At 39.1% G+C, this 26,993-nt stretch overlaps 1 protein-coding gene across 1 annotated transcript in view; it reads right to left on the minus strand.

Annotated features, from left to right (window-relative positions):
* Window positions 1-24,527, minus strand: part of SERINC5 (serine incorporator 5) — a 123,931-nt gene extending 99,404 nt beyond the window's left edge. The window contains exon 1 of the mRNA XM_044663330.1: window positions 24,473-24,527. Coding sequence (XP_044519265.1) covers window positions 24,473-24,499 — 27 coding nt within the window. The 5' untranslated portion in view covers window positions 24,500-24,527. The remainder of the gene's footprint in view (window positions 1-24,472) is intronic.
* Between the last annotated feature and the right edge of the window lie 2,466 nt (window positions 24,528-26,993).

Consider the following 26,993-nt stretch of genomic DNA (forward strand, 5'->3'; position numbering starts at 1 on the left):
CAAGAGTTGATTGTTTATCAGATAAAAGTGAGTCAGTTTCCATCTAATCAGGATGCACCGGATTTTTGTCAAAGAATCCTTTGGTATCCACCATAAATGATTCTCAGAACTCCCAACCATATCTTTTTTTAAACTCTTACCTTATGTCTTAGAATCAATAATGTGTATTGGTTAAAAGGCAGAAGAGCAGTAAGGGCTAAGAAATGAGGATTAAGTGATTTGCCCAAGGTCATACAGCTAGAAAATGTCTGAAGTCAAATTTGAACCAAGAACCCTCCTGTCTTTAGGCCTGGCTCTCTAGCCACTGAACCACTGCCCCTACCCCCAACCATAACTATAGAGTTTGCAATTCCCTTCTCTCTTTTGTATCCATTAAGACCCATTTAATGATTTTCACATGCCATCAATAATTTCTAGTAAGGGTTTCTGTTGTAAGCTATAATGGACTATTTATAAGATAAGAAATTTTAGTACTATTCCCACTGCCTCCCCCCCTTCCACCTCTGAAGGATTTCATTTTGGCTCTTGTGATCAAAAAATTAGCCAAAGTACCTCCATAATTCATCCAGTCCTCTTCTCATTGTTCCTGGGCAAGAAAGAACCTCTTTCTTGCAATTAAATTTACATAAAGGGATGGCAGGCAGTCTTGTGGTTCCACTTTCAAAACTATGAGTAAGAAGCCTTGGTTAATTATTTCCATTCTTATCACTGACTCAACTGCTTATCTAGAAAAAAAAAAATCACAAACTTTATTTTTGTTTCTTGCTATGCAAAATGAAGAAAAGTCTTTTAAACTACACTGATATAATATTTGTAAAGGGTCCATCTTTTGTTTGTTTGCAACATTTCTCCTAGAGGGGAAAAAAATCACTTATTATGGTAATTGAGCCTGGTAAATTGGGTTTGGTACCCAAATTCCTATCCATAATTGCTAGCCTCATTTCTGAAGCCCATCATTTTTCATCAAGAAGAATTTTATTGATTCAGATTCCTGACAATCATTCCTCTCAAGGAGACTTGAACCAGCAAAGTGACAACAATGCAATACAAAAAAAGTGAACACTTCATATATATGACCTCATTTTTACAAAATGCATCCTGCTTTGCACGCAACATGACATCTGACTAACAGACTGAGTCAATGTGTCGTGTTGGTTCGTGGTTCGTTTTGCTGACATTGCTTTCAGTTTTTTTTTTTCTCCTCCTCTTTCCTTTTCATTGTGTTATACAGAATGGCTTAGAAGGAAAGAATATATTCAGAATGAAGTGTGATACCAAAAAAAAAAAAATCAATCCTCAGTATGGAAAAATAAGAGCCAAAATTATAGTCATGTCAAGATTTTACTGACTTTTTGGTATTTTTTTTTTATTAAAAAGAAAAGCTCATTGAACTCTAGTTTAAATCACAGTTAGAAATGCCACCCATTTGGTGGTAAAGAGAAGTGAAGCACAGCTCACATACCACCTCTTCCGAGAGACTTTTCCCCATACCCTCACCTGCCTCACCTGTTTTTGCCCCCATTATTTTTATGTTTGTATGTTATGCACATAACTCCCCTAATAGAGAGAAAGCCAAAAATTGTTTCCTTTATGTCCCAGAGCAACGCATATAGCAGTTGCCTAATAAAACGCTTTCTTGATGGATTAGAAACTTATGATTCTTAGGTATAGCTATTTAATACGTTATTTATTTTCTAGCCTCAAAAATCTGAGTTTTATAGCTCTCCAAACATGATTTCTAGAATCACACTAGTTTCCTTGCTGCAGTTATTTCCCATGCTTCTCTCATCATTTTCTTTTCTCTTCTCACATCTGTTCAGCAACAAATATTTCTTTTTTAATAGATTTTATTTTACCAATTACATTTAAGAACAAATTTCCTTAAGTTTTCCAAAGTTATAGGATCGTGATCATCTCCCTCTCTCCTTTCCCTCCCCCCTCCCAGAACTGGCAAGCAATTCTATCTGGGTTATACATATATTATCACACAAAACATTTCCATATTATTCATTTTTTTTAACCCTTACTTTCTATTTTAGAAAAATACTGTATAGTGGTTCCAAGGCAGAAGAGTGATAAGAGCTAGGCAATAGGGATTAAGTGACTTCCCAGGGTCACACAGCTAGGAAGTATGAGGCCAGATCTGAACTCAGAACCTCCTATCTCTAGGTCTGGCTCTCAATCCACTGAGCCACCCAGATGCCCCCCATATTATTCCTTTTTGTAAGTGAATAATCATATAAAACCAAAGCCCCAAAACATATATCCAAAAAAACAAGTGAAAAAACATATGCTTTCATCTGCATTCCAACTCTAACAGTTCTTTCTCCAGAGGTAGACAGCCTTCTGGGTTACAAATCGCTCAGAGTTGTCCTGGATCTCTATATGAACTAGGAGAACCTCAATGAACTGATGCAGAGTGAAATGAACAGAACCAGGAGAACATTGTACACAGAAAGGAAAACATGGTGGAACAATCCAATGTAATGGATTTTGCTACAAGTCAGGACACTCCTGAAGGACTTATGGGAAAGAATGCTATCCACATTGAGAGAAAGAACTATGGGAGTAGAAATGCAAAAGCAAAACATATGACATCACTTATCATAAGTAAATATGGGTATGTGATTTGGGGTTTATGCTTTTAAAAGATCGCTCTATAACAAAAATGAACAATATGGAAACAGGTATCAAGTGATAACATTTGTACAACCCAGTGGAATTGCTTGTTAGCTCTGGGAGGGGGAAGGAAAGAGGAGAGAGAAAGAAAATGATTCATGTTAACATGGAAAAATATTTTAAAATAAAAATTAAAAAATAATAGAATTGTCCTAGATCATTGTATTGCTGAAAGTAGCAAAGTCTATCACAGAACAACATACATTTCTTGATCATAAATGATATGTAAAGCACCACATTAGAAGCTAGGAAGACATTTAAGCATAAGCAGTATCTCTGCCCTCAGGTTTACACTTTAGTGAAACAGAACATTTTATAGGTTTCAAGTCTACCAATCTACTCCCAATACTACCACTAAATCAACAACAATACAATGCTGAGAACCAGAAGAACAGTGTATACCGTAACAGAAATATTGTAAAGGACTAAAATATTATGAGCAAAACAAGGAGCCAAGACTACCCCAAAGGGATCACGATAAAAAAATGACATCCACAATCAAAAAAGGAATTTTTGGAGTCTGACTGCAGCAGATCAAAGCACCCCATCTTTCACTTTATTTCCTTTATGAGCTTTTTACTGTACGTGTGATGCATGTCTTCTGTAATGACATGAAGAATATAGAAAAATATACTGCATGAAAGCACCAGAGGGATAGGGAGAGAAAGAAAGAATCTGGATTGAAAAATGTCAGAAAGTCATTGTCAAAAATTGTTTCTACATGTAATTGGAAAAAAATTTATAATTAAATTAAAAAACAATACAATGCTGAGAGTCAAAGGAGCCTGATACAAATACAAAGTGCTTCATAGTACTTAGGAGGAGGGAGAAACCACTGTGGTCTAGAAGACTGTAATCAAATAAGATTTCACAGAGAAGGCTGATGTGGGGCAGAGCCTTGGTGGATCGGGTGGAGAAAGAGTAATTGGGAAAGAAAGACTAAAAGGAATTGCCAGAATGCATGTACTAGGGAAAATGTTAGATCACTTGAACTGGAGGAGATCAAATAGGAGAACAGGGCTTATATGATAAGTATCTTGAACACTCTCAGGACAACAGTTAAGGCACTTCCTGACACTCCTACCTCTCTTTATGTTTTGCTCTCAATCTCTATAATGCTGTATCCCTCAGATTCTTTTGTAATCACTAACAGAAATGTAGGCATTCAAAATAATTCAGCAAGTCAATAAACACTTGTCCAAAATCTATACAATATGGCAGATGTGGTATGGGATACACTATAATTACAAGGTGCTTTTGGGGTTTACAGACATAGTCCCCTGTTCTCAGGGAAGTTGAAATCTAATGAGTTGATGAGACAAATAATAAATCAATTCTAATACTAAAGATAATGTGGCATTAATCCTGGTCTTACCACTAGCAGCATAACATTCTGAAAGCACAGGAATGTTGGATATCAATGCTCCTATTGAATAAACTCCAATGGTTGCCTACTGAGGCAGCTTAGTTGGCATACTGGTTAGAACCATGGTGGGAAACCTATGGCTCATGTGCCAGCGATTCCCTCAGCAGATTTCTCCAGAGTTCATTACTAGAAAGCTAGAGATGTGGGACCAGGCTGCTCTCCTCCCCCTCTCCACAGGCACCCAAGGACATTTCTCATATCACCTGCCCCTCTAAAAGGTTCACCACCACTGGGTTAGAACAATGGACAAGTATCAATTGGGGAATGGCTGAATGAATTATAGTACATGTAGGTGATGGAATACCATTGTGTTATAAAAAATGGTAAGCAAGATGATTTCAGAAAAGCTGGAAAGATCTGCAAGAACTAATACAGAGCAAAATAAGCAAAACTGGGAGAACCTTGTAAACTATAATAGCAATATTGGACAATGATTATCTGTGAAAACTTGGCTACTCTCAGCAATGCAATGATCTGGGACAATCCTAGAAGACTTATGATGAGGAATGCTATCCACCTCCAGAGAAAACTGGTGGAGTTGTCTTTCACATCAGGGTATCTACGGTTTTATTTTGGGGTTTGTTTTATATGAGTGTGCTCTTACAACAATTATCAATACGGAAGTAGGTTTGCATGATAATAAAAATAAAATTAAAACACACACACACACTATACAAGACAATTCCAATCTGAGATAGTTACTAGCTGTGTGGCCTTTGGCAAATCACCAAACCTGTTTACCTCAGTTTCCACATCTATAAAATAATGATGATAAACAGCACCCACCTCTGAGGGTTGTTATGAGGATCAAATAAGGTATTTGTAAGGCACTTAGCACAATGCCTGGGACAGTGTAGGCACTATATAAATGCTAGCTACTAAAATTATTACTTTTAAATCCTGTCTCAGACCCTTAGCTGTGCGACCCTATTCAACTCATTTAACTATTCAGTCTCAGTTTCCAAGTCTGTGAAATAGGGATAACAATAACACTTACTTTATAGGATTGTTGCAAAGAACAAATTAAAATATGTACAGTGGGAGCAGCTAGATGGCTCAATAGATTGAGAACTGTAGCTGACCAGCAGCTACAAAATATTCTTGCGTGGGTTGACCACTTGAAAGGGAAGCTGGAAACTGAGGGAATAAGTGTTGAAGGGTTTAAAGATTAAGATGGGGAAGACATAGAGAAGGAAAAGAGACACAGATACACAGAATTCTTCAGCATAACATCAAGCCTGTGCTGTCCAGCTCTGATGGTGTAGGCAGGGATCGGCAAGGTATGGCTCTCAAGCCATATCTGGCTCTACCTCCCGACAGGCCAGTCCTGCCAGAGCCCCAGGATGTGCCCCAGGGGGCCCTTCAACCCCTGCCCCCATATTCCAGTGCATTCAGCCTCCATCCTACTCCTTCCTCAGACGTTTATGGCTCTCATGGCCAAAAAGGTTGCCCACCATTAGGAGCTTTTTTTACAGTCAGGTAGATTGGATTTTATTGAGGTTTTCAGGAATGGGGGATGTGTGATAGTTAATCAAATAGGTGGCATAGCAGAAAAATTAACATCATATCAGTAATCCTTGACAAGACAAAAGAGCGGATCCTAAGACAACACCCAGACCTTTTTTCATTTCAATTTCAGTTCATTTCACCTCTGGCACACTGGCCCTATCTCATACAAATGCTAATTGAGTGCCTTTGACATTATAGAGACTATAGAGATGGTTAGTCAGTCTCTCAGACTGGGGAGGGGTTAGAATACCACAATATTTGAGTTTCGATTCAGTTCAAGGGTCCAGATATCAATCATGTGAAATAGTAGAAATATATTTGTAAGTCTGGTACATGAGCACTTTGCTCACAAAAAATAAGCTTTAATACTTTCAAGATTTGTTTATACCTGGAACCCTACAAGAACCCAGCCTGGAGACCAGAGGATCTGGGTTCAAGTTTGACCTCAGACACTTACTAGCTGTGTGTGACCCTGGTCTTAACCTAGTTTGCCTAGCTTTTGCCCTTCTTAGAGTTATTACTAGGACAGAAAGCAAGGATTATTTTTAAAAGAAAATATGTATAGTGCTTAGCAAATATTAAATCACCAGTTATTATTATAAGCACTATTAAGTCCAAGAGCAAATATAAGCTCTTCTGTTGGCATTCAAAACTCTCGAAAACCTGGTTCAAACCTACTTTTCCAGACTGATATATGATTCCACTTGCTGTTCTTCACCCATAACATAACATTCCATCCTCTGTCTCCAGGCTTTTGCAGTTTCCAAACCTGAAATGTATTCCCTACAGCCTCAGAGAACAGATCCATGAGAATGCTTAGCTTCTTTCCAAGCCCAGCTCAAATATCACCTTGTATAAGGTCTTTTCTAATCCCCCAACTACCAGCGCCTCTCCCAAACTTATTTTGGACATTCTTGTATGTGTCCATGTTGCCTTCTCCTGAACAATGTAAGCAATGGCCTCCAGGGCATGGAGTGTTTTACTTCTGTCTCTGTATCCCCAGTGTCTAACACAATACACCTATCACATAAGAACTTAACATGGGGGAAGAGCTAGGTGGCTCAGTAGACAGACAGGAAGCCAAGCCAAGCCAAGACAGGAGATCCTGGATTCAAATGTGACCTCAGGCACTTCCTAGCCATGTCACTTAACCCCTGTTACCTAGCCCTTACTACTCTTTGCCTTAGAACCAATATATAATATTGATAACTTAAGAGTTGTTTTTTTGGGTTGTTTTGGGTTTTTTTAGAACTTAAATGCTGGCTTAAATAAATCAACAGATTTGAGTTTTTTTATTTGGAAGAATTTTGATAGGTGGCGATTAGAAGAAGAGAAGAATGGGAGACATTTCAGAAAGGGGGAATTAGCAAAGGCTTAAAAGTGGGAATGAATAAGGTTTTGGGAGAGTGGGAAGAATTCCAAATAGTCCAGGTTTGCTGGAATAAAAGATACAGATATTTAGGGGCACAGTGGGTGACATGGCCGAATAGTAGTTTGGAGCCTTACATGCCTGGCTAAAGAGTTTAGATCTCACTTTGTAAGCAAGAAAGAATTATTAAAAGTTTCTGAGCAGAAGCTACTGATCTAGCAGTAGGAGGAGAACATGGAATAAGAAAAAGGACTGAAACAGGGAGACCAGCAATAGTCCTCTAGGCAGTGAGGACATCCATCCTCCTCCAACTCTATTTTTTCCTTTTTTTTTTTTTTTTTTTTTTAATTTATTTTAAAACCCTTCCCTTCTGTCTTAGTATCAATACTAAATACTGGTTCCAAGGCAGAAGAATGGTAAGGTCTAGGCAATGGGAGCTAAATGACTTGCCCAGGGTCACACAGCTAGGAAGTGTCTGAGGCCAGATTTGAACCTTCTGTCTCCAGGCTTGGTTTCCTGTCCACTGAACCACCCAGTTGCCCTCTCCAATTCTATTTCCTACACAATACTCCCCACACTTTCAGCTCTGGAAACCACAGTTGCTACATCTATTCAGGAGGTCAAGGCAGGTGGAAATAGCAACTGTCACTGTATTCAGTTTTCAGTGAAAGAGGGTAAGCCTCCTTTGAGCCTAAGCCCCATTCTCATATTCCTGGGAAATATCTGGGGAAACCAACACAAACAAAAAGACTTGGGCTGAAACAACAGAGCAAATCAGAAGAGATGAGAGAGATTCCTAATCAGCAGGGGCCTTAGAGGTTTTATGACTAAAACTTTTAGAATTACACGTAAAACAAACGTTCCCAGGGAAGACCAGAAGAGCTAGATGCCGAGTTCCCTATAAATCTTCATGACTTTATGACTGCTAAGAAGGCTTTCTTGCTTACTTCCTAGTTCTCAGACTTTACCATTCATTATCGGTTCACTTGTACATGTTCCCTCTTGCCAATTAGAGTGTAAATTCCTTGAAAAGGATATCTTCTCTTTCTTTGTATCACTGACAATGCTTGCCACACAGCTGGTTCTCAAGAAGTCAGTTCAGGGTTGTTTGTGTGATGCTGAGTATGAAGAAATACTCCAATTCCTCCACAGTCTGTCTACTAGCCCTTCCTGGGTGTAGGGCTCTCCACCTAAAGTACCACTTCATTCAAAAAGTTCAGCCCCTCAGCTGAGAAAGGTACATGATAAAAGAGGCATTATCCACCTCAATGGTGGCCAGTAAACTCTTAAAGAGTTTTGAACTGCAGTGGGCTAAGCAGATCAATCAATTAACATTAATTAAGTACCTACAATGGGGGTCAGCTAGGTAGTAACAGTGGATAGAGCCCTAGACCTGGGTTCAAATCTGCCCTCAGACACTTTCTAGTTGGGTGGCCCTGGGCTAGTCACTTAACCCTCATAGCCAAGTGTAGGATTTAAATTAATGTCCAATTTGGGTTGTCATACTAGCCCTTACCACTCTTCTGCCTTGGAACCAATACATAGTATTGATTCTAGAGCGAGATGAAATACTGTATGGAAGTGTGTTTTGCCTGATAATAAAAATAAAATTTTAAAAATAAAATTAATGAAATTCTGATAACACAAAGGGAAAAAATTCCAATGAGAGAAGGAGGGAATGGGATTTGAGAATGATACAAATGTTCAGGGAAATCATCTACTTAGATTTGTGTTTGGTTTTTTTTTAATGCAGTGGATGAAGCACAGAGTCAGCAGTCAGGAAAATTCATCATGAGTTCAAATCTGGCCTCAGACACTTCCTAGCTAGGTGACCTTGGGCAAGTCACTTAACCCTGTTTGCCTCAGTTTCATCATCTATAAAATGAGCCAGAAAAGGAAATGGTAAACCATTCCAGGATCTCTGCCAAGAAAACCCCAGAAAGGGTCAAGAATAGTCAGACTTGGGGGCAGCTGGATAGTTCAGTGGATTGAGAGCCAGACCTAGAGACGACAGGAGGTCCTAGGTTCAAATCTGACCTCAGACACTTCCCAGCTGTGTGACCCTGGGCAATTGCCTAGCCCTTATCACTCTTCTGCCTTGGAGCCAATACATAGTACAGACTCCAAGACGAAGGTAAGGGTTTAAAAAAAAAAAAGTCAGACATGACTGAAAAAAATAATGAACAAAGACCTACTAAAGCTTGGGCCCCACTTACAAAGCCTACAAGAACCTAGAGTCATGCAAGACTGGTTCCCTGTCAAGAGCTGAAAAAATGCACTCCTCTTTCTTCTTTGCTGCAGGGGATGCTGTGGGATATTGTATAGTGTTGGACATGCTGCATAATTTAGCTGAATGGCTTCTCTCATTCAGCCCATTTTATTCTTTATTATCAAAGATGGCTTATTTAGGAGGGGGATGAGGGGCATATTGAGACAAATTAAAAATGGCAGGGAGTGTAAGGCATAGGCATAGGCTCTGTCACTTGATAAGTTGCTTTATAATTAAGTAAAGCCCTACAGAAACCTGTGTTATTAATTAATCAACACCCATCACCTGACAGCAGATAAAACAAGCTAATGATGCTGTGAATCTCTTCTGTGCAATTGCCTAGGCTAAAGATCATCTGAACAATTCAGTGAATCCTAACAAAAACAGACAAAAATCCCACCTTGTCACAGGATGCTCCAAACAAGGCTCCAACTCTAGCCAAGAATGAAGCCAAGGCAGGGAATCAGTTTGATAATCCAAACTTTAATAGATCACAACAGTCAATTCCTTCCATTTCTAGGAGGAGACATTCTACAAAACCAAAAGGCTAGACCATGTACATTCAATGAAGACCCTGTAGGTTTATCATTCAAAATGGAGCTGGTTTGTTTATGGAAGATATACGAGGAAAACAAAATAGCTGCCCATCAGTTGGAGAATAGCTAAACAAATGTGGGATGTGAATGTCATGGAGTATTACTGTGCCTAAAGAAACATGATGAATCCAGGGATCTACAGGAACCAATGCTGAGTCAAGTAAGCAGTATCAAGAAAATAACATACACAAAAATTACATACACATGCCCAAAAATCAAAAGTGAGGATTGTGAAATTATTAAGATCAAACAGCAGCCATAGCTTAGTAGATACAGCCAGTTCTGAAGACAGGAGATCCTGGGTTCAAATCTGACCTTGGACACTTACTTCCTAACTCTGTGTCCCTCGGCAAGTCACTTAACCCCAGTTGCTTATCCCTTACCATTCTTCTGCCTTGGATCCAATACTTAATATGGATTCCAAGAAAGAAGATAAGGGTTTTGAGTTGTTTGTTTGTTTTTGGTGGGAAGGACTGGAAAAGTAGGAAGGGGCACGTTATGGAGGCCTTTAAAATTTTAGATCCAGCAGGACTCAAAAGAAGAGATGAGAGGACACTCCCAATGCACCCCCCATCACAGAGGTGGAAGGTCTACATCAGTGATTCCCAAAGTGGGCACCACCACCACCTGGTGGGTGCTGCAGTGATCCAGGGGAGCAGTGATGGCCACAGGTGCATTTGGGGGGCGGTGAATAACAGCAAGGGGGCGGTTATAGTATGTGACAGGGGGCACTAAGTAATATTTTTTCTGGAAAGGGGGTGGTAGGCCAAAAAAGTTCAGGAACCACTGGTCTACATTGTGGACACCACACATGTTTATATGACTTTCAATATACTGATTACTTGGGCTAATTTCTTTTTTCTTTTTTTTTTTTTTTTTGGCCCAAAGAAATACTATGTTATATGAGATGACTACGAAGGGGAAAAGGAAAGATCATGGGGGAAATGACAATGATATAAAAAAAGATACATAAACAGAAGTCTGATATGCTAATCTCTCCTAATTATGTCTGTATACGCACAATCATTTTTTTAAAAATCTCTTGTTTTGACTAGACATTCCTGATGAGGGAGGAAAAAAAAGCGCTGGCTAATCATGTTGGACTGTAAAGTTTTTTTTCATGTAAATTTTATTCTAAGCTAAGAAGCTCAATGTAACTAAATTTTTCCACAACAGCTGTTTTCCTTCAATATGTGCTCAATTTTCATCTCATGAGGCACACTACTGAGGAAAAGCCAAATGTAAAACTCTGTTTCCTGTAAAATTCAAACAGATGTTTTATGTAATCAAACCAACCACTATTGTGAAGCTCCACCCCATCTACTGTATCCCATATTATTTTATAAGGTGGGAAGCAGATCTGGAGAGAAGAAAAAAGAAAAAAACAAATGTAAACCAAAGGATATAAGGATATACCTGATGATAAAAATGGTTTTTAAAATACCAGAACTAGGATGGCAAGGGTGCCATTCAGAAAAATTAAGTATTTGGAGACAAAAGCACAGGGTCTATAACCTGATAGATATCAGCGGATGACAAATCTCAGTTCTGTTTTCCATTGGCCAAGGCATGCAAGCAACCTTGTAAATTTGAGAGATGCTGACTTAGTCAATAATGTAGAAATACTGATTGAATAGCCAAGTTTTATTCAACAGAGTATTTATTACTAAGCTGAAATAAGCATCAGAACAAGACCCTGGTTAGGTTATTAGGTGTCCCTTATTTTGGGATTTTCTTCCTGAGGCCAAATTATCTTGGATAGGTCTGATGGGCAAGATGGGATACATGTCACTATCCTCTCCCAGTTTTGAGGTTTCTTAATTATAATATGGATTAAGGCATCTTGAAGGCAACTTGATGAAGAAAGAGCTGCACCTGGTTTGGAGTCAGAACACCTAGGTTCAAACCCCAGTTAGTCCTGCCATTCAACACACACATGTGACCTTGGGTAATGTACTTTCTCCATCTTGTCTCCCACAATTTCCTCTTTAGTAAAATAAGGGCCTTTAATTAAAAGGCCCCCAAGAGCTCATCCAGCCCCAAGTCTACAATCCTGTGGGCCAGTAAGTTAAAGAATAGCTAGGCTTCTAAAGACAGCTCATTCTAGAATTTTTTTCTACATTCACATCTGAGGATACTGAATCTCAAAGTGGAAAGACTATAAAAGAAACTTATGGGAGTAACTATTTAATAATAAACAAGCAGTTCCTATTTTTACCCTTTACCAAGAAAAAAATTTACAAAAAAAAAGTTAGAATTCACAGGGATAAGGTATGGGTTGGATCTGTGATTTCAATAGAGAATTCCTAGGTAAGGAAATTTCATCTCTACCAAGGCAGAAAGGCACCTTCTCTGCATATGTACAAAAACTAATGGGGGTTCCAAGGGTGCAGCTAGGTGGCTTTTGGTGGACAGAGAGCTAGGCCTGGAGATGGGAGGTCCTGGGTTCAAATTTGAACTCACATTTCCCAGTTGTGTGACCCTGCGCAAGTCACTTAACCACAACTGACTAGCCCTTACTGTTCTTCTGCCTTGGAACAATACTTAATATTAATTCTAAGGTAAAAATTTTTTAAAATGGTGAAGGTGAGGGGCTAGAGCAGAATATAATATACCTCAGCTGATCCAGAGAAGGAAGAGAAAGCAGTCATGATCTCTGACAGAGTTGGAGCTAAAATGGATATAAATGGAAAGGACAAACAGGTATTGTGTATTATTTGGGGGAAAGGGAACTGCTATGGGTAATGAAACATTATCAATATTGGACCTGCCTAAACCAAGTGCTATAGCACCCAGATTTTTAAAGGAAAAACTAAATGAGAAATAAATGAAAAGAGATAACAAAATAATAATAGCAATGGACTTTAATTTTTCCCACTCAGAACTATATTAATCTAAACAAAAAATAAACAAAAGTTAAGGAGACGAAGAGAACCTTAGATAAGTTAAGTAAGATAGCAATCAAGAGAGCCACATACCTGCATAAGGTTAGTAGTAGATCTAAGCCTGAGCAAACACATCATCCAAACATCGTTTCTGGTGGGGCAACAATGGCTTAGAGAGCAAAAATATTGTGCAAGTCTTACTTTAACACTCATCATATTATTTAAGTAATCCTGTATCCATGAGGGACTGTGGTACTAGAAAAAAAGTTCCAATGAGTATAACCATACTGGAAAGATTTGTTTTGGAAAGAGTGTGGCCCTGGCAACAGATTGTATCTCCTGTGTAAGGACCAATCTAGCAAAATATGGTCCTCATATGTTAACTAAGAACCAGCTAGGGTAAGGTGATCAAATTAAATGATGAAAGAACATAGAGATAATAGGCCTAATATTATATTGCTAGAACAGTTGTGAATTTTTCCTTTTAATAAAACAAGATGGAAACATACATTAAGAGTTGTAAAGCTATTCATGTTCATTGACCTAGAGAACCCATTATTTGGGTGCTGGAAGCCATTGAGGCTATGATATTTGGCAAGGCTACTCACGAGCTCTGACAATCCAGCACTGCAGGTTGTCAGGAGGATGGAAATTCCATACTCGGTTTACCCCATGTGATTCTTTTTACAGTGACATTCACTTGCATTGAAACTATTGCAATCAATATCCTTATCCGGCTCAAAGGAGACACAGAAAAACAATATAGGTTCATGGTAAGAACTATCACAGCCACAGACTACCCACTATCCCAAAATAAACCCCTGTACAACCCCCTAGAGTATATAGACATTTCCCCTAGAATCAGCCCAGCAAAAAACCAGCAGTTAGTGAGTTAATGCAAATTTCTAAAGTTCCCAGCAAGAAAATACCTAGCCTGAGTTTGTTCCCAAACTCCTACAGACCAATGAAACAGTGAAACACAAGGAAAATAAGGGAATGACAAATTAGCACAGAATCACCCAACAGAACTGCATTCTTATTAACCCTATAGCAGAAAGAACAGCATGGGAACAAAATTTGGACCAGACTGATATTATTGTATCTTATTAGATGTAATCAACTACCATAACTATCTCCTTGATTTATGATGGGAATGAATAGTATTACGTAACTATATACATGATTTAATTAGTTAAAATATAATTAACTATTATGCTTAGCTAGGAACTGATGTTCTTGTACCTTACGGATGGCTGAAAAGAATAAGTTCCAACTAAGCCATGCCGTAATGAATAATTCTTGACAAGCTTGCTTCTTTGTTTAACCACAGTAAGATAATTAGTAAATGCCAATCATAAGATGTTTCAAAAGTTAATATGAGATTTTGAATGTATGGGAAAAATCAAAACCTGTATGAGATCATAAAAAAAAGGGTATAAAAATGAAAATCAGCAGATGGCACTAGAGGGAACAGCCTCTACAATTTGACTTGCACTCTGGCTCATTTTCACCTCATTTTTCACCATCCTACCTCCAGAGACCCAAACAAGGTTTCACATTTGGGGTACACGTCCTAAGGGCATTATTGAGAAGGTAAAAAGCTGTGAATGTAAGAAAAATGGTAGCTTTGTTTGTTATGACAAAATAACTTGAAGTAATATAATTGCAATGAATGGGAGAAATGTCTGAATAGATTATGATATTTGAATGTAATAGATTATATAATGTTATTAGAAATGACAAATATTGGAAATGTAAAGAAAATAAGGAAAATGTATGAAGACATAAAATGAGAAGTAAAGAGAATAAGAATAAAACATACTATGATTATAATTTTTTAAATAGCCACAAAATCATGAGAAAAAAGTATCCAAGTAAAACAAATTCAAATGGAATTCAAAAGTAGAGGATGTTTATATTAGCATATATATAATTTGCATATCTTTAAAGAAATATAAGCAATGTGGAGTCTGTGGTTTTTCACATAATCTTTTTTATGCATTTGTTTAGTTAAGTGCTTGTTGTTGGCCATGGTAGTTACTAAGTATATAATAATAATAATAATAATTAATTTTTTAATTTTAAAGAATAAAATTGTCTTTAAAGAAATTAAGGAAGGGGGTAGCTGGGTAGCTCAGTGGATTAAGAGTCAGGCCTAGAGATAGGAGGTCCTAGGTTCAAATCTGGTCTCAGACACTTCCCAGCTGTGTGACCCTGGGCAAGTCACTTGACCCCCATTGCCCACCCTTACCACTCTTCAACCAAGGAGCCAATACACAGAAGTTAAGGGTTTAAAAAAAAATTAAAGAAAAAAGAAATTAAGGAAGGAGGACCAAATAGAGAATGACTGATCAAGGTATGCATAGATAATGGATTATTGGGCTATAGATGAATTCAGAGAAATTATGAGAAGCCTTATATGAACTGTTAGGTTACTTCATACTACTAATGTAGTGTAAAATTAGCAGAACCTGATTTCTATTTCTATAATATAAATTATATAATATACATCTTACACTATAATTTCTATCATATTCTATAATAGCTTGACAGAAGTTTGGTTGTTAAGTCATTGAAATCATATCCAATTCTCTGTACTCCCATTTGGAATTTTCTTGGCAAAGATACTGGAGTGGATGCCATTTCCTTCTCCAGTTTATTTTCCAGATGAGAAAGCTGAGGCAAAGAGGGTTAAGTGACTTGCCCAGGGTAACACAGCTAGTGTCTGGGGCCAAATGTGAACTCTGCTCCTCCAGAACAGGTCTGGCATTTTATCCACTGTAACCTTGCAGCCCTAAAAGATTTGGACTCAGAGGGGAGGATGGGGGTGGGGAGTGAGATGTATTATAAAGAGATATACATTTTTAGAACCTGGTGAATATGTGGATTTGTTTTGATTGGCTATACTTATTTGTTATAATGTTTGTTAGCTTTTGATGAGAAGAGAGGAATTTGAAGGAAAACTGGGATTTAGAAGCAGTGATACAAAAATAAAAGGAAGAGGGTTATTTCAACAAGAGAATAGAAAGTTCTGAAGGAAACATGTCAGAAAACTAATATATCGATAATTTTAATGCAAGGTTTGTGTAGACATCCAACCCTTTTTCTGTTTTCTATAGGTGAAGATATTGTTTATCAATGTGTATTTTTGATTTGGAACAAAAAGAAGTTGAAACAAAATTCAAAATAATTCAAAAGTAGCCATTCTTAGGGGCAGCTGGGCAGCTCAGTGGATTGAGAGCCAGGCCTAGAGATGGGAGGTCCTGGGTTCAAATCTGACCTCAGACATTTCCTAGCTGTGTGATCCTGGGCAAGTCACTTGACCCCCATTGCCTACCCTTACCACTCTTCTGCCTTGGAGCCAATACACAGTATTGACTCCAAGATGGAAGGTAAGGGTTTTAAAAAAAAAAAGTAGCCATTCCTACCAGTCTACCACTCCCAAAATGCCTACTCCAAAAGTGAAAGACTCCCCTAGACATTTTCCCAGCCCCACTTTATTTGCCAGTTTCATTCAGGGCAACTAAGGTCATTTCATTCAGGGCAACTAAGACCAAAATAAAGTTAGAAAAACAGCCCAAGTAAGCAAACTTTATACAAAAATGACAGTCAACCAACATGACACACTTTGCACTTCTTAAAATTTAAGGCAAGGAAAAGAAATTAAAAGCATCTCAAAGTATGCATATTAAAAAACATGCAAGCAATAAGACTTAACCACTAGTATACACAATCTGCCACAGAATGAATCATTGTACAGAGAGTGAATCTATCAGTCAAAACACTGCTATTGCTCTGGCATCTTAATCAATTAAGTTCAACAAACATGCAATGGAAGACACTCTTAAAAGTGCTGGGATTTTTGTTTTTGTTCAGTCACGTCCGACTCTTCATGACCCCATTTGGGGCTTTCTTGGCAAAGTTACTGGAGTGGTTTGCCATTTTCTTCTTCAGCTTATTTTAGAGATGGGGAAAACTGAGGCAAACAAAGTTAAAGTGACTTCCCCAGGATCACACATCTAGAAAGTGTCCCAGGCCAGATTTGGACTTGCCAAGAGAAATATTCCTGACTCCAAGACCTGTTACTAGGGTATGAAAATGAGCTGCCACTCCAGGAGTTTATAATCTAAAGGAAGGAAGGGAGGAAGAGGAGAAGAAATGTTTAGAAGAAGGTGATAAGAAAAAAAGGAGAGATCAGGGCTTCAAACAAAGGGCTTCAAAGGAGAAAAAAGAGTGAGAACCCAGAGATTATGTTTTAGATAATACGGATAAAAAAGGGAAGCAGCTGTGCTAACACTAGAAAGAACACTAGGCCTAAGAGAAAAGAAACCTGAGAGGAAGGGCAAGTCTTAAAAATCTTACTGGGACTCAATTTCCTCATCTTTAAAATCAGTAAGCTTGGGCTAAATAGTTTCTTATTCCCTTGCAACTTCAGATTAATGATCCTGAGATCTCCTGCTGGAGCTGACACTTAAAGAGAATGATTTTCCATCAGGTAGCGAAGGAGTCCAGCCTAGACATAGAGGTGGGAAAGGGAGGGAGAAACAGCTTGCACTAAGAATAACTTAATAAACTCCAGGGGCTTCTCATATCTCCCCCAAAATCAAATACAAAATCCACTGGCATTCAAAGCCCTTCAAAACCTAGCCCAATCTCCCTTTCCAGTCTTCCTACCTTATTCCCCAACACACTTTCTGGGATTCAATGACTCCTGGTTGTTCCATCTCTTAGTTCCAGTCATTTTCTCTGGCCAAGCCAAATCTCTGCCTATTGGCTTTCCTTTAAGCCTCAGCCAAATTCCCATTTTCTATAAGAAGTCTTTCCCAGTGCCTCTTAATTTTACTGCTTTGTCTCTTAATTATTTCTTATTTATCCTATTTGTAGCTTGTTTGCCTATATTTTGGTTGCTGTCTCTCCCATTAGATTGTAAGCTCCTCTGAAGGGCTTCTTTTTTTTTAAGCAGGACCTTAAAATATTTACTGACTAATTAATACACCCAAAGAAGTGGAAGATTATAGGAGGAAATCCAGGAACAACTAAATATTCCAGTTGAGCTGCAATGTAAAGTGAGTTAAAGGAAGTGATATGAAATAAAGTTAGAAAGGCAGGCTGGAGTCACTTTGGAAGGGGTTGTTGATTAGTTATCAAGTAAACCCCAAATTTGTTGTTCCGTCATGTCTGAGTCTTTGTAACCCCCATCTGGGGTTTTCTTGGCAGAGACGCTGGAGTGGTTTGCCATTTCCTTCCTCAGCTCATTTTACAGATGAGGAAACTAAGGCCAACAGGGTTAAGTGACTTGCCTAGGTCTCACAGCTAGCATCTGAGGATGGATTTGAATTCAGGAAGATGGATTTTCCTGGCTGTAGGCCCTCTTTCACTGCACAATCTAGCTACTCCTGGAAGGGAAAGGTATCTTAAATTCCAGTCCAATAAATTTATATTTCTTTCTACAGTCAGAAAATGAGCACCACTAGATTCTGAACTAGGGAACTCCAGTGTCTCAGGAAGATTACTTTGGTAGTTAAGTAAAGGATGGAATAGAAAGAGAGAGATACTGAAAGCAAACAGGAATTGAGAGGCTTATATTAAAATAGTCCAGGTGAGAAGTAATTAAAGCCTGAACTAAACAAAAGGGTTTTGTAATTAACTAGATATACTTTAATTATGCTAACCCACCCCCACCCCTTTCCTTTTTGCAAGTCAATCCTACAGATATTTCCTAAAAGGCTCTGGTCAACAGGGAACATAATATGGAAGAAAAAGCCAATGACCCAGAAATATTGCCACCACCTGCCTGACCTTCTCTGAGCCTCAGATTCCCCATCTGAAAATTCAGAGATGGGATTAAGATGGTCCTTTCCAATTACAAAATTACTCTCAATTTTCCATCAGCAGCTCTGTTTGCTTAACTCCACAAAATATCATACTCCCTCAAGTATAACTGAGTGCTCCCCCTTTTCAGCTTCCTTTTGTGTATGTTCTTCCCCTTTTAGATTATAAGCTCCTTAAAAGAAAGAACTTTCTTTTGCTCATTTGTATCCCCAGACTTAGCCCCATGCCTAAGTAATAAATGCTTTATTGAATTGAAATTGAATTAATTGAAATAAATGTTTATTGAACTGAAACTGAATTAATATTCTATGAAACTACAACCTGGAACTATGCCCAGAGTTATAAAACTGAGTATACACTTAGACCCAGCAATACCACTGAAGGGTCTGTTTCCCAAGGAGTTCAGGAAAAAAGGAAAAGCACCTATATGTTCTAAAATATTTATAGTTGATCTCTTTGTGTAGCAAAGAATTGGAAACTGAGGAGATGCCCATCAATTGGGGAATGGCTAAACAAGTTATAGCATGTGATTTTGAAGGAAATTTAGAAATGACGAAAAGGTTGATTAAAAAAAAACACATGGAAAGATCTACATGAAATTATAAAACAGTGAAATGAGCGGAAAGAGCAAGAGAAATAGTTTGAAGAATGATTTGTGTATGTCCACCTCCAAAGAAATAACTATTACGTAGAAATACAAAAGAAATACAAGCAACTCTGTAGTACTAAATAGAGTTTGGCCTGAGAGTTGGGAAGATGGAGGTTCAATGGCACAGACCTTAGGCAAGTCACTCCACATCTCTGAGGCTCAGTTTCCTCATCTGAAAAAATGAGACAGACAGTAGGACTAGATGGCTGCTAAAGTTCTTTTTGAGCTCTAACTCTGTGATTCTGCAAAGGCACTGAGCTAAACACTTGTGGAAATGAAGACAGAATGAAAACACCTGTTCCTCTGAAGATATCATGCATAATAAGATGGACTACATTTGCTTAAATATTACCTAGATAAACAGGATGAGTTCAGAAAAACCTGGAAAGACTTCTATGAAATGATGCAAAGTGAACAGAACCAGGAGAACAGTGTACATAATAACAAATATTGTATCATGATCACCAGGAAGGACTAAACTATTATCAGCAAAACAAGGTCCCAAGATAATCCCAAAGGTCTTTTGTTGATAATAAACATTATCCACAGCCAAAGAAAGAACTGCTGGAATCTGATTGCAAATCAAAGCATTTCATCCTTCACTTTATTTTCTTGAGGTTTTTTTGAAACCCTTACTTTCCATCTTAGGATCAATACTAATGTATTGGTTCCAAGGCAGAAGAGTGGTAAAGGCTAAGCAATGGAAGTTAAGTGACTTGCCCAGGGTCACACAAGATATATATATATATATCTGAGGCCAGATTAGAAGCCAGGACCTTCTTTATGGCTTTTAATCCACTGAGCCACCTTGCTGCTCCCATAAGTTTTTTTATTGAATATGTGATGTGTCTTTAGGCACAACATGGAGAATATGGAAATACATACTCCAAGAAAGCATGGATATAAACTACATCAGAACATTAACTACCTTGAGGAGGGTAGGAAAGGGAGAGAAGGTGAATAGTTTTAAAATCTCAGAAAGGGATTGTCAAAAATTATTTCTGTGTGTAATTGAAAAAAAATTTAACTTTAAAAATATCATCTGAAAATGTTCTTTAGTTACTTCATGGGGGGGGGGGGGTATAGTTAATGTGAAAAGATTTCTGCAAAAATTGTGGCACCAAATGAAACTGTTTAATGAGGAATGGAAAGTTGAAAGAGATGATGTCAATTGGAAGGTACAGGAAAGTGGAGGAGGGATGTCCTTTCAAGCCTACACTTGCCTCATTTTACTTAGCTTCAAACACCCTGAGGTTACTAACTTTACAAAATACTGGTAGGTATTCACTTCAAAACTAAAAAGTTAATCCAGTCTGTTAGTTGCAGAATAAGTAGAACTAATAAAATGCTATGAGGCTACTACAGCTTCCCTTAAAGAAAAGATTACTTCTTTGTGTCTCTCTCTATCTCTGTCCTCATAGGCTGGTGTCCCCTCAGGAATAAGGTGGAAAGTAAGCTGGAGGGCGGGGGCGGAGGCAGTAAACTAAATAAATCCAGGTGATATAGGGAAGGAGGGATCATGGGATATCATAGGGTCCTCCCCTCTGGTTTTCTATTTTTTGTTGTTATGATGCAGTCATTATAGACAACTTTCAAGGGATTAGAATTACATCTATTATCTATGTTATAGAGAAGGGCATCACTAAATATGCTGTTGTTGTATACAATTCTTTGGAACCTCATTTGGGGTTTTCTTGGCAAAGATACTAGAGTGTTTTTGCCATTTCCTTCTCCAGATTATTTAACAGAGGAAAAAACTGAGGCAAACAAGGTTAAGTGACTTGCCCTGGGTCACCCAGTTACAAAGTATCTGAGGCCTGATTTGAACTTGGGAAAAGAAGCCTTCCTGACTTCTGGCATGGAACTCTATTTACTGTGCCACCTAGCTGCCCACTTTTCTATTTGTAGTTGCTTAAATAAATTCCCTTTTTAATTAGGGGAGAGAGAAGAAGAAGGGGACACAAATATCAATGGAGAGACAAAGAAAAAAAAGAAATGCATCTTTTACAGCCTTCAAAGTGCCATGTATCCATGTATTCAATAGCTGTTCAAGTAATACCTTTTGAATGAATGGCAAGATTAGTTCAGTTTTTATAATTTCAAAAATGTACCTGATTTATATTAAAAGACAAATAGCATTGCAATACTTATTATACATTATTCTACATAATTACAAATTATTCAATTATTCTCCAGTGATCTCTTGACTACCTCAGACTGAGGAAAATGGGGGAAAAGATCCTTGATTTTAAATCTAGAATATGCTTTTAAAACAAATAGGAGTTGATGTATATTTGTACAACTAACACAAAACTTTAACCTAACAAAGCTAAACCCCTGGTTATTTTTTTAAGGCAGCAGACAAACTAAGCCAAAAAAAAAAAACCTATTTCATTTCTGGATGTGTGCACATAAGAAATCCCAAGAGTTATATGATCAAAGCAACAAAATGAAATCTCAGGTATGTCTGACATGTACTGGAAAACTTAAAAGGAAATAAATGATGCCTAGGCTGTCTGATATGATAAAAAGAGCACAGGACCATTTAGTCAACTGGGCATTTATTAAGGCACATAGTAGGTGCTTAAATAAATGTTGATTACTATGTGCAGGGCACTGTACTAAACTCTGGGGAAGTTGTTTAACCTCCTGTGCTGTTATTACTGTTGTTCAGTTGTTTTTTAGTATAGGAAACTGAGGCCGACAGGGTTAAATCACTTGCTCAGGGTCACACCGCTAGTGTCCAGAGGCCAGATTTGAACCCAGGAAGACAGTCTTATTAATTCTAGGCCACCCCACACACATACCCTATTTACTTCACCCCCTAGCTCTAGCTCTGTGCCTATGGGCAAATGTCTTAATTCCTCTGTAACTCTCAGTTTCCTTATCCATAAAATGGAAATAATACTCAGAGGGTTGCTGTTGGGAAAAGTGGAAATCACTATATAAAGTGGCCTTTTAATATCAACATCATGAACACAAGCTGCCTTTGCCTCCATGGGAAAAAAAAAAAGACTGGTTGGTACAGTAAAGCTAGTGTTAGGAACACTCAAATGAGGTTTTCTTTGTACTGTTTACAGTATTATACTGTTCACTATAACTGCAATGAATCTCATTGCTCTTTACAAACATCTTTACACACGTACACCCCCACATGATCCCCCACTGCTGCTGAGACCCAAAAAAGACACAGTAGTGATTCAATCCTGGGCTACAAAGACTGCAAAGATCCATGAGCATACTGGGAGAAAACACAAGTTCACAGATTGCTGTGATGAACATCTTAGCAGTTGGTTCTTTCCAAGATAAGAGCTATAGAAAGGGGAATTTTAGAAATTTGAAAATATAACTCAACCAAAATACTGATTGACTTAGCTCCCACTCCCATTAACTCCCACCATGCCTCCAACAAAAAAAAAAACAAAAAAAACACAAACACACATTTGATTTCACAAGCCTGGGAACCTTTAAGCTCTCCAAGAAGAAAACTTTACAGGATTACTTAGGTCTTAAGTAATCACTATAGACACTTATGCTAGACAGCCTAGTTGTGATCCAAGGCAAGATCATTTAACCTCATATAAAATCCTCATGTGTAAAAAAGCCTGGCTGATCTCTCATTAAGTATAACGTTAAGATACTAGGTATGACTTTCAAACCCATCTTAAAGTTAGCAGATCATCTAAAATAAGGCCAGTCTGAACAAATCACTTATTGCTACAACCTCAAATATTTGTGGGCCTCTAGAAAACTACACTTGTTAGTAGGAATAAGAACTATATTCCCCAAGAAGGTTAATTTTAACCCAATATAATAAGTCTTTATTAAGCATCTATGATTTAGTATGTGCAGAGGAAAGGAAGGCCTTTCCCCTCAAAGAGCTAATGAACATCTGCACTAATGGCCCCAAGATTTAGGAGTAAAAGGGATCTCAGAGGTCATTGATTCCAGTCCCATTCTTTTATAGATGAAGAAACAGATTCATGGAGTTTAGTGTCCAGACACTGAATTTGAACCCAAATCTTCCTGACCCTGAAACTACACCAAGGTAGCCAGTCCAATTCAATCAAGATTCCATGGGCTAATTCTTCTGGCTCGTTGGTCTAGGGGTATGATTCTCGCTTAAAAAAAAAAAAAAAAAAAAGATTCCCTGGGCAAAAGAATTAACCAAGGTGGGTCACATTCCCGGATGAAGATAAAGGTGTGAACCCACCTAACCCTAGCCTATAACAAAGGCCTGCATGGCGTGCGTGGTCCCTATGGAATAAAAAGCCCTTAAGCCCGGGATCTATCCACTCCACCCGAGAGGTCTATTACTAAAGAGTTGGAAATGCACCACCCCCAAGTGAATCTGTAGGGAAGCGCTCATCTGAACAAGTTAAAGCAAGTCTGACTAAAGAAAAATAAATTTAAAAATTGAGTTTGCACACTCCAAAGTTCCAGTCTATTTTATATATTTATAATCTAAACATCTACAGGGTACAATTGTGTCCTATTTCCTAATTCCGAGGATCCAGGGAGGGTAACTGGTAGGGATAAACCCAAACCCCAAGCTATTGCCCTGTCAAAGATAACTGGAAAGTGCAACTTTGACGGGCTTTCCCCACGATTCCGAGGGGGCCAGTTCCCGGTCCCTGAAGGGTTTCCAGTCGAAGCCAGGGGACCACCTGTCAGAGATGCAGTAGCCGGGATACCCTTACAGGTGGGGGACGCAGTAGCCGGCCCTGGAAGGCCCCTGCCCACGCCGAGAGTCTGGGATTCCATGATTCACTGGAGAATAGAAACCCGGGCTACAAATGAGGTCAGCGAGAGATACCAAAGAGAAATCCTCATTAAAGCAAGGCAGGAGACCCGCCTCTCAATCAGGTCAGGCTCTTCTCTCTTTGGAAGCGCAGCCCAGCCCTTCTTAAAGCCCGCGGATCTTCCCCTCTCCAAGGCCAACCATCTGACCTGAACCCTAGGGGACCTGAATCCCAGGGGCGCACGGACCCTAAAGGCTGGGCCATTCCCAGACTGCCGGCGTGCGTGCAGTTCCAACCCAAAGGGAAGGGGCCAACGCCGAGCTCGGAGCACGAGCTTCTGACCACGTTCCCAAAGGTCGAAATAGGGTTAAGGAACTGGGGGTGTCGTCCCGCACTCCCCCTCCCCCGTTACAAACGAACCAGGGGCCCTTCCTTCTCCAACACGGAGTCCTCTCGGCACCCCAGAGGAGCAGAGGCGGTGACAGCAGCCCCGGAACTCCAGCTGACCCCGCTCACCTGGCCTGCGCAGCAGGCGGCTGACATCGCGGCGACTGCAGAGAAGCAGCGCTCTACACCGACAGCTCCCGAGCTCGGGCTCCCGCGGACGGAACACGCAGCACCCGCAGCTTCACGCGCCTCCCACTCCCAGCGATCACAGCAGCTCCGGGCTCCCGGGGCAGCCCCAGCAAAAACAAGCGCCCTTGCGCCCCGCCCCCTCGATCAGCCCCAGGCCCCGCCCCCACCCACCCACCCGGGCCGGACAGACAATGAGCTGCGATGCGCCCCCTTCCACTCCAGCCTCTCCGGAGCCGGGGAGTGATAGGTTCTAGCTCTGCACTGACTTCCGCTGTCGTCAGGATAGCCCAGGCATGGGAAATTACTTCCCGGTGGGATGAAATAGTTGGTCCGCAAACTTGCCTTTCTTAGACTGCTGTAGAGGAGCAGAGGAGCTGTCTCTGAGCTCCCCAATTCCCCTGTTCTTGTTTAAAGATCTGAGTAGGAGTCTGAGGTGAAACAAACTACAGCTATTGCACCGATAAAAGGAAACCAGCCTCCCCTCACTTCGCCGGAGTTCCAGGGGAAATCAGCTTGCTTGGAAATGACAAAATTCCGCTCTCCGAGAAAATGCTGCTTTAAAATCCTGCCTCACTTTGTTAACTACGTCTATGGTCACTTGGCAATTCATTTTACCTCTTTATGGCGCAATTTCCTCATCTGTAAAATGGGGATAATAATACTTGTACTAACCGCGCTGCAAAGTTGTTGTGAGCAATGCGCTTTGTCCACTTTAAAGCACTCCAAGATGTCATTTGGGGTTCAGCTTCCGAAGGTTCCGTGGACTAGAAGATGGACAATTAAGAGGTGAAGGCAGAGATCTGTAAGAACCATTCTTCCATGTATAAGGCAGGGCCTATTGGCTCTGGGTGCCCCCTTCGTTTGTTTAGAAGAGTTGGGAAAAGATCCAGCTGTTATCCTCCAGCAAGCCCCTGTTAGGGTCCTTCATATTAAGATAACCTAAATAAGAATCCCTTCCTAAAGAGAATTATTTTTTATCACTTCTATATAACTGGATACCTAAAAGCCCATAAGTACTTTTTAAAAACTTTTTTCTGAGTTTAAAATAATAAAAGAAGTCACAGAATAAATGAACTTACATGAAATTGTAGATTTGTCAGGTAAGTTTAAATTACTTTTTTTCTTAAATGAATAAATTCACTTTGGTTTTCAGAACTGACCTTGCCTGCCTATGTTTTCTGGTGTTCTTTCTATGCACTTTAAAAATATGCCTCATGGACCTTTTTCTAATTTTTTATTTGTGTTTTCCTATTGATAGCCCCCTCACTTATCCATCCCTATCCTCCCACCCCCTTCCTCACGTCCCCTACTTCTGACAAAAGAGAAAAAACAAAACTTTGTAACAAATGTACAGTCAAGTAAATCAAATTCCTACACTGAAAATGTATTCTATTCTCTGCATCTTGTCTCTGTCAAAAAGTAGGTGTTTCATCATTAATTCTCTGGAAACATGCTGGTCATGGCACTGAACATAGTTCTCAAGTCTTGGCAATTTATTTTTCTTAATGATATTATTATCATATAAATTGTTTTCATTCTTACTTCACTCTACATCAGTACATATAGACCTTACCAAGTTTCACTGAAAGCATCCATTCTGTCATTTCTTATAGTGCTATAATATTCCATTACATTCATATACCATCATTTGTTTAGCCTTTCCCAATAGATGAACATTTTTCAGTTCTTTCCTATTACAAAAATATCTCCTATGAATAATCTGTACCTAGGAATCCTTTTCTTGGTCTGATCTCTGTGAGGTAGAATTCTCATAAGTGGTATGGACAGATTAAAGAATTTGTACTCTTTAGTAAATGGGAACATAATTCTAAGTTGTTTTCCATAAGGTCTGGACCAATTAAATTCATAGGTCCACCAAAAGTGCATTAATGTGCCTGTTTGCCAAAACCCTTTACCATATGTTGTTCAGTCATATCTGATTCTTCATAACCCCATTTGGAGTTTTCTTGGCAAAGATACTGGAGTGGTTTGCCATTTCCTTGTCCATCTCATTTTATAGATGAGGAAACTGAGGCTAACAAAGTTAAGTGAATTGCCCAGGGTCACCCAGCAAGTAAGTGTCTGAGACCACCTTTGGTCTTAGGTCTTCCTGACTCATACCCAGCCACTCTACTGCTGTAATACCTAGCTGCCCTTCACCAAATGTTTTTTTTTTTCCTTTTTAAATCATCTTTGCCAATCTGATGGGTGTGAAGTAATATGCCTTTCTCTAATTAGTGATTTGGAGCATTTGAAAAAAAATTTTAAACCCTTACCTTTCATCTAAGAATCAATACTAAGTATTGGTTCCAAGATAGAAAAAACACTAAGGGCTAGGCATTTGGGGATGAGTGACATGTCCAGGGCCACACATCTAGGAAGTGTCTGGGACCAGATTTGTACCCAGGACTTCCCATCATTCTGGGATGGCTTATTTTCTCATATGATTGTATCTAGCTTG

Source organism: Gracilinanus agilis, chromosome 1, assembly GCF_016433145.1.
Source record: "Gracilinanus agilis isolate LMUSP501 chromosome 1, AgileGrace, whole genome shotgun sequence".
Lineage (NCBI taxonomy): Eukaryota > Metazoa > Chordata > Mammalia > Didelphimorphia > Didelphidae > Gracilinanus > Gracilinanus agilis.